At 32.5% G+C, this 14,797-nt stretch overlaps 1 protein-coding gene across 2 annotated transcripts in view; it reads right to left on the reverse strand.

Annotated features, from left to right (window-relative positions):
* CUL2 (cullin 2) overlaps nucleotides 1-14,797 on the reverse strand; it is a 100,456-nt gene that overhangs the window by 57,465 nt on the left and 28,194 nt on the right. For both annotated transcript variants that reach the window (XM_052000529.1, XM_052000530.1), the window contains 4 exons: nucleotides 11,812-11,914; nucleotides 9,129-9,223; nucleotides 4,795-4,900; nucleotides 3,309-3,391 (listed from right to left, as the gene is read on the reverse strand). In XM_052000529.1, coding sequence (XP_051856489.1) covers nucleotides 3,309-3,391; nucleotides 4,795-4,900; nucleotides 9,129-9,223; nucleotides 11,812-11,914 — 387 coding nt within the window. The remainder of the gene's footprint in view (nucleotides 1-3,308; nucleotides 3,392-4,794; nucleotides 4,901-9,128; nucleotides 9,224-11,811; nucleotides 11,915-14,797) is intronic.

Below are 14,797 nucleotides of genomic sequence, written 5' to 3' on the forward strand. Positions count from 1 at the left end.
TGAAATTTCCTGTCATCCTGCCCACTGTTCACTACTCTGCCCACAAATGAGAGACAAATCCTGTATTAAGAGAAAACAATTATGCTGCTGCCGCCAGGCTTGCTGCTCTGGAAGGTCCTGCACATGTTTTCAATTTCTCACCTTATGATAAAATTAACATCCCTCTTTCCTATAATGACTCTAAAGTGGAGAAGTGGAAACAATGATATAAGGCAAAACAGGTACTGGGATCTGGATATCTGCAGAGAACAAACCATCCCTTCCTTAAAGTTTCTAACACCAGGTATTCTGTCTATTCAGAAGAGGGAACACTTTGGTACTCAAGGAATTGTGAATTCAATCAGAAGGGGCTTGGGTTGTCTCGGTTATCATCAACATAGCTGCCTCTTGTCCTAGTTGTCAGACACACAGTCAGCATGTCTTCCAAGCCAAAACCTATAGAGGTGTGCTCTAGCTTATGCATCCTTTGAGGATTTACAAATTGATGTCAACTGTATGCCTAAGGCTGGACATCATGAAGTCTGTCTTGTTATTGCTAACCAATTCACACAGTGGGTAGAAACCTTTTCTAGCTCTCATGGCATTTCTGATTTTGTTGCTAAAATAATCTCGAGAGACATGTTCCTGCTTTATCTGTCCCCATTTTGGGAAATAGGATAACTTTATAGGATTTTGGGTAAATCCTATAAAATTAACATCCCTAAAATATATATATATATATATATCACCTGTTCTTTTATGGTTTTGTGTAGCTGAGGGAGTTTTTAATCCCTTCCAAGACAGCAAGTCTGTTTGTTGTGATCCCCTAGCAAAAACTACAAGATGCAATTGAATAAAAAAAATAAATAAATAACATTTCTTAATTGTTAAAAAGGAGTTAACATCACTTGAATTCCAACCCATTTTTTTCAGTATAGCCAATGCTAATGGTCCTACTCCATCCCTACAATCTTTTCTCCATGCTTACCAAGATTCCAGCTTTATTGTGTCTTAATAAAAAGGGTCCCCCTCCTCTTAGGTTTACTGGATTTGTTGAGGTTAGCAATCTAACTTGCTTTGTTAACAAACTTTATCATTGTTAATAAACTGATCTTGCTTGAGTCTGGACCACAGTCTATCTTCATTAAATTTATTCCAGCACTACTGAAGTGATTTCTAAATCCCTTAAGTATCTCAAACAAAAGGAGCTCATCTTTTTCTGAAAACTAACTTTCACTTCTGAACTTTTCTGTATTGAAAATCAGCATCCTTCTAGTCACCTAGACTGCAATGGCTTTATCCATGACTTTTTACTCTACCTTATTCCATATATGTAATGAGTTGCCAATGCTTATCATATCTGTTTTCACAGTGTATCTTATATAAGTCCTATTTTTCCCTATTTAAATGGGCAGCAATCTAATTCAAGGAGGGCCTTCCTCACCTCTGGACTGGACTACTATAACAGCAACCTAAAAGGTTTCCCTGTCTCAAATCTCTCTTTTCTCCAATCAGTCCTAAATACAACTATCAAATGGTTTTTCCTAAATTACAGATCATATCATTCACTGTAAAAACTCTTGTGGCCAATATAAAACATAGGATTCTCTGTTCATCTTTTAAAGTTCTTCACAACCTGGCCCCAATCTACCTTTACAAATGTCTTTACATTATTCGGCTTTTCATACCTTATTATTCAGTCAATCAGGCCTTATTGCAATTTTTCACACCTAATATTCCTTATCCTATCTCCATGCCTTTCCAATGGCTGTCTCTAATACCTGGAATGTATTCTCAGTTCCTGGAATCCTTTGTTACCTTCAAAAGCCTGCTTAAGTAACACATTCTATATGGTCCCTCCTCCCAAATTCACTTTTTATATACTTATTTATACACATGTTGTTACTCCTGATAGAAAATGGGCTCCTTGATAGCAGGGATTGCTTCAATTTTGTTTTTGAATCTCCAGTGCTTTACACATTTTTTGGACATAGTAGGTAGTTAATAAATGCTTACTGACTGAATGAGCTGGAGGGTCTTTAGAAATCATCTAGTTCAACATCTTCCTTTTTATAGATGATGAAACAGGCTGAAAGAGGTTACGTGTCTTATCTAGGATATGCAGACAAAAAGGAGGTAGAGCTAGGATTTGATTCCAAATCCAGTCATCACAGTACTCAACCAGGGTTTACATTAATATACTCTATAGACAGAACTCTATAATCTCAAAAGTATTCCCAGCAAAAACATTAATTCTCCTAATTCACTTTCCTAAGACCTCAGCTAGAAGCAGCAAGATGACTGAGTGACAGCTGGGCTTGGAATCAGAAAGGCTCATGTCAAATGTGGCCTCAGACTCTCATTAGATGTGTGACTCTGGGCAAGTCACTTAACCCTGCTTGCCTTAATCCACTGGAGGAAGAAATGACAAATGACTCCATTATCTTTGCCATGGGCAAGACTGGCATGCTCTGGCCCACAGTGGGTTACAAGTAAATGACAAGGACCCCTGCTATCTAGTTAGCACAGATGACACCACCCCAAAGTTTAGTGCTCTATAAAACAAGGGCATTGGACTAAGCAGTTTCTAAGTTTCCTTCCAGCTATAAAGTCTATGATTTTATGACTAGTGATAAAGCTGGAGAAGTTGACCCTGGAGAAGCCGGCACATTACTGCAGCCTTACATAATTAAAGATTGAGAAATAAAGGGGACTGGAGGAAGTCCTGGCTGTGAAGTTTACAGTCCTGGCACCTAGGCAAGTCATTTCCCCTTTCTGAACCTCAATTTCCTCATCTGTAAGACTACCTCACAAGTTTATTGTGGAGGGGAAAAAGGTGTAAATAAAAAATATTACTGCTTATCAAATTTTTTTTCCTTAGCAAATTAGGACAAAATAAGGAGAAATGATATAAGGTGCAGAGGCAGATTTAGGCTTGATATAAAAAAAAAATTAACAATTAGAACTGCTCCCAATGGAACTGGCCTACCGCCATGAATAGTGGGCCCATGGAGAACAAAATGGAATTAGAATGACCATTTGTCAGGTATGATGTAGAAAGGATTCTTAGTATAAATATAACTTGATGGATTTTGAAATCCTATCAAGTTCTGAGATTCTAAGATGTCTATGGTAAAAGGTTTCAAAAAATTAAGTACTTTGATTCACTACAATAATGTTGACCTTCAGAAAAAGTTCTCATTAAAGTAAATCAAGCTTAGAGCTAATCAATTTACATAAAAATTCATTTGCTATTATAACTAAGTCCTTCAAAACAATATTGTATATCTTAAGAGAAATAAGACAGAGGCAAAAAATAAATAACTCACTTTTTTATTTCTCGAAGGAGCATTCGTATAAGGATTGCCTGAAGTGGCTCAACCATCAATTTTCTCCACATATCCAATGCTAGCTGCCAAGAACAACATATACATTAAAAGTGAAAATCACTGTAAATCTAGTTTTCAAATGCAAATAAATCTATGCATGTGTGTGTGTATATTCTAGGCATATGTACATGCATGCTTATATCTTACACAAAAACACACATATATAAGCCAACATTTAATATCTACACATTTAACTTTCATGACTTCAAGCATTCATGTAATCTTATCAATAACCTCATTTTCACTTTCATATTGGCAACTGTGCATATTCGCAGCTAGCTATGTGAAGAAAAAAATGAGAGAAGCATGAAACATTCAAATGGTATCTGAATAGTCACTTCACTGGTTTTCATCACTCCACCAGTGCAAAGTGAAGTGGTCCTCATGTATTTGCACATAATTTTATTGTTTGCCCTTAAAACTCAAATTGTGTGTTGCAAGTATGCCCCCAAAGTATAATGCAAATCCTTTGGACTTTAAGTCCAAGCATGTAAAGTCAACGATAGGGTTAGTGAGAAAATAAAAGTGTTAGTGTCTGTAGCCACTGTCCGCAATGAGTTTGGTGTCAACAAATTGATTATTTGCCAATCTATGTCATCTTCTGACAGCAACAACTAAATCCCAGCAATCTCTCCCTTAGGTTTAAGCACCCAAGTAGAGAGGTTTACAGCAATATAGTATATAGTACAATGCCCTTACATTAACACTACTGTGTTACTGTGAAGGTAAAATGCAATTAAAAACTGTTTGAGTTTTAAGAATTTTATTGCTGCATAGTATTTACGGTACTGTAGATTTTTATGTTATGGAAAGTAAAAATTGTCTGAAATCATTTTTTAAATTAAGATATTAGCACAGGTCACAGAATTCTAAGGAATTACTAGTGAGAATGTTTTGCATATTAGCAATTTTATTTTGCGTACTGCATTTTATGATTATTTCAGTGCATATTATCAGAATTAATTTTTGTTTGAAAGAACTGTAGGCAGAAAAGTGTATTTTCAGTAATCTCCAGCAAAAGTTTACAGTTTTTGCTCATCATGGGAACCTAACCCTCTCTTTCCAATAGGTTCAATATATCAACATTTAGGTTTTATATTTTTACACTATTGATTTCAGCATTGTTTTCTAGGAATGTTACTCCTGGAAAGTTGAGGATTGACTATATTTCTCAATTAGAAACACTAATATATTTGTTTGGGACCTATTTCCATTTCATATAAATAAAAGCATCTATTTCCTACTCGCATAATACACAGATACACACAATAGCTTTATGTTACTGCAAAATAATTTGATTTCTCTAATACTGATTTTAATGAATCTTTCATTTAAAAATTAATAACTGATAATAGTGTTTAATTCAAATAAGTTTTCTAATCTCTATAAACATGTTCATATTACAATTACTTAAGAAATTACCTACCTCTCCTATTTCCATAAGTGGTTCATTCATATCTACACCACCATAACCATACTGAAGATCAGCTTCTGTCAATTTATTCTTCTTAATAAACTGTGTGTTGAGATACCTGAAAGAAAAATACATTCTCAACAGATAAAACAAAAAGAAAAGTCATAGGTAAAGCAAATTATTTACTGAAAACTCTAAAAATCAAACTGTGAACATGAATTTGAGTAACAGCATAGTCTACTAGAAATTCTTAAAATAGTAAATAATAATATTTGAATTAACAGAATAACAGAAAGAAAAGTAATTACCCCATTTTTTCCCTGCTGGCTCTGAGATAAATATCTCCATATCTTAGCACAATAAAATCTATTAATCCATCCACCATATAATCCAACAGTTTTTCTATTCAAGAATCTAAAGAAGGTTGATCAGGTAATCAGGCCAAATAAGATTTAGTAAATATTTTGTTTTATCAATGTACTTTACTATAGTGGGCAATAACTTAATCACTGACACATTAACGACCTGAAAAAATAAACTAAGATCAGCATTACATTAATGAATATGAACGTGGGAATGAGGAAATTGAATGGGAGGAAAAAACATGAGTCAGATTGTCTGGTTTAATTTTACTGATATAAGAATCGTGTGAATACTAGTCAATGACAAAAGTTAATAGTGATATAGTACTTTATGTTCTACAAAATGCTTATTCTACAACAGATCTGTGAGGTAGGTAGTACAAGTATTATTATTCCCATTTTACAAATGGAGAAAAGAGATTTAGAGATTAAGTAAGTTATTCATGGTGACAAATTTTTAGAGATAGAATATAAACCCAGATCTCAATATCATGTACATCCTTCCATATAGCAACTGCTCCTCAGCCTATATGAAAGGGAATGATCAGGTAACAAAACAAAAACTAAAAACTTAAAAAGGGACAATATGAATGGTACTATCTGGGAGATCAGAACAAAGAAGTAATGGAAAGATGCTGAAGGTTTGAGGGAGAAAGCTTAATTAGCTGTAGAACACAAAACTGTTTGCATTATTTAATCAGACGCATGAATTCTTTATACTTTAATATCACTACCTAAAGAAATTCTTCAAACAAGCAGCCTATTTGGACATTCATTCTGATTGAACAGTAAGCTTACTATTCTGTTCTGCTGGATATTTAGCTGGCTAGAGTTCTTCTAAGGACAACTTGCCTACACTTCTAGCAGATCTCCTGTTATCATATTCTGAGGGAAGGGATATTACATTTATTTTAGATAATATTCATTTTCCATAACATGGATCATCTGACCATATTCAAAAAAATGAAAGGCCATATAATCAGTCATTGTAATAGGCCACATTAAACTACCATAAAAGGGAGTTAAATAAGGAAAAAAATAAAAACATTAAAAACAGTTATAATATAACCTCTAAGTATGGCTTAATAATAATGTACAGCAGGATTCATGTATAGTTTCCAACCAACCAAAAGTCAAAGGCAAGGACAAAAGGAAAGCTAATAAATATTTCTCCAATTTCAGAATGTGATCTGTATGATGATTGTGCTACTCTTACTATGTTCTCAAGTTTCTCCAATAAACATCAATTTATCATTTTAAAATAGATGCAGTATGGTCTAATGGAAAGAGTACTATTCTTTGAATCAGACAACATGGCTGGGTGAACTTGGGTAAAGGGCAATACATCTCTAGATTATAGTTTTCCCTATCATAAGGAATTATGAGAAAAGCATTTTGAAAAGACACTGATAATGCTCTCCCCAACTTAATCAGGTTTAGGACCTAAATTTCTTCATCTAAATTAGCGAATTTGACTAGATTATCTAGCATTTCTTCTAAATCTCTAAATCCCATGTTTTTATTAATAAGAGTACAAAAAAACAAAACTTAAGAGGAACCTTGGAAAAACAAAATAAATATGGCAAAAATATGTAAGAAGGTCACCTCAAAGGAATTCTAGGAGTATTCACTATAATTTATTCTAGTTTAGAAATCTCTCATTGTGTGGAAAGAATTCTTTGTTTTTGGTAGCCTACTTCCTTCTCCAATTTCCAAAGAAGTTAAATGGGATTATTAAAAGGGAAGATTAAGATCAAAAAGTTCCCAAAGCACTTATTTGGATAGAATCTGTGTTTGAATCAAGTCAATGTGAAAGAACCCTTGATGAAAAATATTTAAAGTAAACAAAAAGAATTTTCTTGATGTTATACTTTTTCTCTAAATTTCACTGTTAAAAAAGAATTTCTAGAGATCCATTAGAAACAAGGTTTATCCTAGGTAATTTTTGACCTAGAAGTAAAGTGATTTTAGGACACCAACTTTTATGGAAGATGACTTAATGACTGATAATGACCCAACTATAAATAATGATCAATCACAATGTTAACTTGTTTTGGTCTAAAATTAATTACTTTATAAAAATAAAACACATAACTGACTGAGTCTCATAATGCCTCAGATGGAAGAAAAACACATACATAAAACAATTACAATCATATGATCACTAATATGAAAATAATTTATGAAATTATACAAATCTTTCTTTGTTGGTACGTCATATAAACTAGGATTTTTTGAGATGGATAGTGTTGGCCTAAATAGTTTTCTTATTTAAAAAGAGTGAATAATCAATCAAGGAAAGGATAATTCAAGTTATAACTAATTATGCCCATAGTGCAGCACTTAATTTTCTTGTGAATCACCTGTAATTCTGCTGCTTCAGAGATTATGTTTCACTAATTCACAAATACATGACATTACACCCCTCTCTCTAAATGGTGCTAGGACAATGGCTTTTGTGTCATGGGATAGTCAACTTTTCCTGCCTATTTTCATAATACTCCATAATATACCAGACAAAATGAATTTCTTTATGTTTCCCACAGATGACACCAAATTTTGTCCCTCTAAGCATAACCACAAGTTATATGTTTTGGTGAAAAACACTTCTTCCTCATTTCCTAAAATGCCCTTAAAGGTTCTCAAGGATGACACTTCTCTCAAGTCTTCTCTGAATTTCTCAATTCTAAGAAGTACCTCTCATCTCAAATAGACTTTGACTACTTTGTCTTCACCTTTATAACATAAAACTTTCTGTCATGATTCTGCATATGGCATATTTCTCCTTTTAAAACTAGGTGGCAGCTGGGTAGCACAGTGGATAGAGCACCAGCCCTGAAGTCGGGAGGATCTGAGTTCAATCTGACCTCAGACACTTAACACTTCCTAGCTGTGTGACCCTGGGCAAGTCACTTAACCCCAATTGCCTCAGCAAAAAAAAAAAAAAAGGAAGAGGAGGAGAAAGGAGAAAAAGGAAGGAGAAGGAAAAAAGAAAAGATAACTGGAGCAGCTAGGTGGCTCAGTGGATAGCACACTAGCCCTGAAGTCAGGAGGACCTGAGTTCAAATGTGGCTTCAGACACTTAACACTTCCTAGCTGTGTGACCCTGGAATTGCCTCACAAAAACAAATAAACGCATAAGCTCTTTCATAACAGATTGTGTCACTTTTAACTACTAGATCCCTAGCACTTAGCATTTTATCAGATAAAATTTAACTTTATTACAGTGGCTTCACAAATATTTGTAAGTACAATGTACTTTCAAAAATCCATTTTAAATGATTTTCTTTAATTGCTAGAGAAGGTTTTCCTCTTCAGAGGTTAATTTGAATTTCAATTCATCATAGGCCATTGTACATGGTAACGGCAAAATTAAATCACCCAAAACTATGTATTATTCTTAAACTATGAATTTATGTTTGAGATATTTTGACTTTTTAAATGTTATAAATGGCTTAATGTAAAAGGAAAAATAAGTTTAGAGATTTGGTGCTTTTCCAAAACTATTTAACAAGTCATTTTACATAAGGTTCAAATATATCTGTAATACAAATAGTGACTTAAGCCTATTTGGGGTCTTCGATCAGTGGTCCTATACTACGTTACAAACAGAGGTAGCGTAGACTTTTACTGAAGTTAATAGCTAGGTGGTGCAGTGGACAGAACACTAGGGCTGGAGTCAGGAAGACAACTCCTGGAGTTCAAATCTGGCCTCAGACACTACCTGTATGAGCCCAGACATGCCACCTAACCCAGTTTGCCAGGTTTTCTTCTCTACTCACAGATGAGTTTCCCCTTACAAAATCTAACACCAAGCCATAAAACTTGTTGGCAAGCAGAATGGACCCGAGTGAAAGGTAATTCTTATACTCTTCGAAAGCAATCTGTATCATCAGGAAATAGTACCAAGTGAAGTAAACCATCATCTTAAGGATATGAATGTGTGCAATAGTTTCTGGGCTCACAGTTTAAAAATATATTTACCTGTATAAACAGTCCATATAGTCTGCCCCTTTGCTATATTCTTCCCAATACCTATGATACATAACCAATACTTGTTCTTCAGACTCCAGAACTCTCTAAAAGAAAAAAAGAAGTCACTTTACAAATAAAAGAATATTTTCATATAAGTTCTACTTTGCATTTGAATAGAGTTCACTTCTATATTTGATATTTATAATCACCCTGTGAAAAGGCAATGAAAGCATCACTACCCCGGGCATTGTGGTGTTAAGAAATGGGTTCTAGAGAGATGAAGTAACTAATCTAAGATCATGTGACAAATAAGTTATAACAAGGGAACCAGAATCCCAGGCTTCTGACTCACAGTTTAGGCCTTCTTCCTTTATATATATGGCTTACTTCTTTTTTTAAGTAACTATTCTTGTTTAATAGTATTTTTAAAAATCATTTTATTACTATAGTATCTCCAAATTATTGTGTAAAATACTCATTTCACTAGACTTCTTTACAAATATGCAAAAAAAAAACACCTCAAAAATTAGTGAAACGTGTTAAAGAAATTGAATTGAATAAATCCCAAATAGTTTAATAATGAGACAATGTTGTCCCTCATCTAGGATTTCTATTTTTTAAAAATAGAAAAAAGGATAAACGGTAAAAATTTGCTCATTTTTGATCAACCTACATATATAGATCTTCCTGAAAGTTAACTGTATCTCATATAAAAATTATTTATAATTAGGAATAATAATCAGCTAAAATTTAAAATTAAAAAATAAGTGAAGTTTCTTTATATTTATTTAATACCTCCTTTCCAGAAAGTGAAAAATAAACTGATAATCATGGTAAAGGAAGGCTGGAATGGGAGAGAGGAACTAGAATCCTCTAACAGAAATATTAAAGCACCAGTGCATACTTTTTAACATTTTACATTTCTGTATACATAAAAATTTGAGAATAAGTCAATATCATTGATAGCTAATTCTATTAATCACAAGTTAGTTACCCAGACTGACCCTTTTCTCTCTTGGCTTGTCATTTTCTTAAAGTCACTGTAAGTAAAAACTAAGGAGTCAGTTAAGACAACAAAGGCTACTCCAAAATTTTTAAATTTCAACTAAATTCAGTCTCTATTTCAGACCATTCTACTAATTCATCTGAGTTCTAGAACCCAAAATATTTCACGGATTCACAACAAACATAATATCTGGAACACAGTATATGCTTAATATATGCTTGTTAATACTGATGAATTAAAAATACTTTTTTTTCCTTTTAAAAAAGGAATGAACTTCTTGCTTTTATAATCTTACCATAGTTGATAACATACTTCTACATGTATAAAAAATAATCTTAGAATAAATAGCCTTAAATTATAACCTACATATAAAGTAGCATCACAAAATAAATCTTTATTCATCATAAAAATAATATCTTTTGTCAAATTTCCTCATTTCTATTTGTAAAACTATAGCAATAAAATATACTTGCTTATTATCCAAGTTTATTATTGCTACAGTATGGATTTATTATTCTTCATAAATTTTTTAATAAATTATACAGAGATAATCTGTATTATCATTGGATAATACATCATTGTATTGGATAAATACATTGGAGAACTTTAAAATTTTTAACATAATTTTTAACTCAAACCACTTGAGGGTCAGGTTTAATAGAAATAATTTACAAATAGTATTCAAAAGCAAAATGATTTTTTTTCTCTTAGAGATGAAAGATTTCAACCCTTCTCATCTACAGTGACCAGGGGTATCTAGCTGCATTCAAACCATGTTCTCATCAAAGGAACTAACCAGATACTGCCAGAAAAAGTTTTAGGGGAGACAAGCAGTGGCTGACTATTTAAGAATCACCAAAAAACAGAAGTGAGAACAAGGAGTCAAAAAGTGTCAGATACTCAAAACAAATTTTAGTTCACAGTTAAATAAATATTTTTATTCAGTCAATCTATTTTGGAGTTAAAACACATAACAAAGAGTTTAAGATTTACCACACAGACTGGTGTATGCTGGCCATTAGCTAAAAAGTTGGCCAGAGAAGAGAAGGTTCTCATTGCTATTTCCCCACAATCAATTACTCAAGATATCTTTTTTGCTATTTCTTTTAACCCAAAAAGGAACTGTAAACAGAAAAAAAGCTACACAAAAGAAATGCAAAAGTTCATAATTTTTAAAAGGCAGGATAACAACTGCTCACATTTGTGTAACGCTTTTCAGATTCTTAAGGTGTTTATTCACGATAACTCAATGTAGTAGTAGTAAGTACATATGTTATCATTATTTTGCAGCTAAGGAAATTTAGATTCTGAAAGTTAAGTGTCTTACCTAGAATCATGAATCTAATAACTATCAGAACCAGGAGATAACCCCAAGTCTCCTGATTTTAAGCCCAGTGATATCTTTACTACACCACCCTGCCTTTAGAAAATGTAGGTGCTGAACACTTTTTAAAATTAAATTTTGCATTACATAGTCATTAAGAAAAACACCTCTAGCCTTGGCTACTAATATTGTAATTTTCCATTTAATAAGTTAATTTCATTCTTCAAACAACTTACTTCCCAACAATATATTTTATTTTAAAAATAGTTGTCAATTACTGGCCATTCAAGTTGTACTAAAAAACTTTAATCTAGAAAATAGTTTCAAAATATACTTATATCACCAACATGCTACTTAATTACCTTGTGCAAATGGCGTACGTGATTTTCCAAAAAAATTTTCGTCTCTGTGTAAAGTCTTTCACCAAGAGGTTCAGGATAGGCCACACATAAAGCATAGATGTCTCTAAATCCATCGTCAAGGTTTTTCATATTCATTAATTATAAATACTTTTTTTTAAAGTTAATTTTTTATTTTACTATTCACACATACAATAAATATAATGCACACCATTAATTATAATATTATTAATGTATAATAAACATAGTAGATTTATATTTAACTTTTTCACTTATAGAAGAAAAATTGATCCTTTGCTACTTAGGCATGATTCTCACTGAAAAATATAAAACACATTAGCCAAGCTTACTAAAAGGAATCTTTTAGACGATTCATTCAGCAAGAGTGACACAAAAAATTAATAAGACAATAGGATGCCCTAAAGGAGACAGCAATATAGTAATGATAAGACATGTATACTGACAACCATACTACAAGGTACTGAGTAATTAGTACTATTAGAGTTCCATTAGGAGAGCTACAGAGAATTCAGTAAAAAAGAAATCATTTCCAGCTAGCATGTTGATAGGATTTCACCTTATCTTTAAGTAATCAAATATCAATCACTGTAAACAAGTAATACTGCAAATAGAGAACTAGAATCAATTATCTTAGTTTCAATGGAATTAAATGCAAGCAATGGGAATATAGTGTTCAAATCCATGCTAGAAGAATAAAATAAACTGAAAATTCACCAAGGAAATGTAATCTATCTAAATCAACATAAGAAAACAGGATAAACACATAGTACTCAAAGGTGTATATTCATGCACACTTATTTTTGTTTCTCCTCCCAGTCTTGCCCAATCTGAAAGTACAGGATATTGTTAGAAAGGGGGGAAAGGGGAGGGGAGAGAAGGAGGAAGGAGTGAAAAAGGGAACAAACTTTAGAAAGAATCCTTAAAAGATATCCATCATTTCCCACATTGAATCACCTCTTAAAATGTTGCTAACCACAGAATACAAGAGTTGGACAGTACCTCAGAGGCCATCCAGTCCAACCAGAACTAAATAATAATCTACCTTACAAAATCCTCAGCAGGTGGTCTTACAGTATTTACATGAAAATCTCTCATGAGGAGCAAATTATTTTTGGTCTAATTTTTAAGTTTAAGAAATTTTCTTAACAAAAGCCTAAATTTGACTGTCTCCAATTTCTATTCTACTGATCCAAATTCTGCCCTCTGGAGCCAAGCAAAAAAACAATTCCTCTTCAAATATTTGAAGACATCAATCATGTTGCCCCTAAATTTTTTTCTTTGCCAACTAACATATCCTAAGTTCTTTTCATCAACACTCATGTGGCAGTTCTCTCTCTACAATTCTATCATCATCCCAAAATACTCTCTGCTGGGCATCTAGTTAAGTTGTCAATAGTCTCTAAAATCAATCACCTAAAGCTGATCAGATTAGAACAGTGAACAGAGAAAAAAAAATTCTAATCCCTTTATTCTAGCCATTCTTAAGGTAGCAATCTAGGACAACTTTAGTTTTAGGAGTACTACACATCAGAGTGCTTACTTATACTGAGTTTTCAGTACACTAAAATCCCAAGACCTTTTCCAAATAAATTGGTCCCTCAATCTCTTTCCACTGGCCTATATTTGTGAAGTTAATTTTTCAAATCCAAATGTAGAAACTGATACTTTTCCCTATTAAATTTCATTTTATGCAATTTAGTCCTAGAGGTCCTTAATCTTTAGGGACACTGATTTATTCAAAATGTGAGCTATTCTTATCTTCATATTATCTGTAAACTAGGAAAGCTTTTCTTAAACTTTAGATACATCTCTACTTCATCTGGAAGATAGTATGAAAGATTCTAACAGTCTTTTTTTTTTTAATATACATATTATATCTATAGTATTTTCCTAATCCCTGTATCAAAACAAAGAAACACCATTAGTTTGGCATGATCTTTTCTTAATGATGCCAAAATGGTTTACATTAAGTTTCCTTACTTAGTGTTTTCCTGTGGTCCTTTTTCTTTTTTTTTTTTTTTTAAGCTTTTTATTTTTAAAACATACAGTTTTCAACATTCACTCTTATAAGACCCTGTGTTCCAAAAGTTTTTTCCCTCTCTTCCCTCCCCACCCCTAGATGGCAAGTAATCCAATATATGTTAAACATGTGCAGTTTTTCTATATATACTTTCAAAATTATCATGCTTGTGCTTCCTCTTCTTTCAAAAAGCTAACATTTATTCTTTTAATAAGATGTCCTAAAAGGAATAGAAGAATCTATCCAATTTAAAATACACTCATGTGAATTTTACAAATATTGCAAACTCATGTGAATATTACAAAACTATAAGAAATTAATCAGAAGAATTCAGACATGGGAATAATATAAGAACTTATAGAACGAAATAGGCAGAATCAGGGAAAAAATCTACACAATAACTAAAATAATATATACAGAAAAAAATACAACAAATATAATCCTATATAATTACATTGATCAAATCTGGTCCTAAAGAAGAGTTGAGAAAATGCATCTTCCTTCACTACAAATGTGAAAGACAACTACAAGAAAAGAAGAATGAAAATATCAGACACAGCTGATGCATGGTGGTTTTACTGATTTTAAAAAATCTTTTAAAATCTTTGTTTACATGAAATGGCACAGTGGGAATAGAAACGAGATATTCTAAAATGAAAGTAATATGAAAACAGAATTACCAATAAAAATAAAATATATCCATAAAAATATGACACAAGTTCTATCAAATGCTCAATTCAAATGATTGCATATATTTTTGCTATATGGGTTGGATGGCTTATTTAAGACAATATCTTATGAAAAATTGTTTGTCACTAGAAAGGCTCTTGAATATTTCAGGAATTAACTAACTCAATACAAAGTATTCTGGCAACATGAATGAAGATTTGGAGAAGCTCACAACCTATCAGGAATTCTTGTATTTGACTTATGTTTAGGGCATCCTCC

The sequence above is a fragment of the Antechinus flavipes genome, chromosome 5 (assembly GCF_016432865.1).
Source record: "Antechinus flavipes isolate AdamAnt ecotype Samford, QLD, Australia chromosome 5, AdamAnt_v2, whole genome shotgun sequence".
In the NCBI taxonomy this organism is placed as follows: Eukaryota; Metazoa; Chordata; class Mammalia; order Dasyuromorphia; family Dasyuridae; genus Antechinus; species Antechinus flavipes.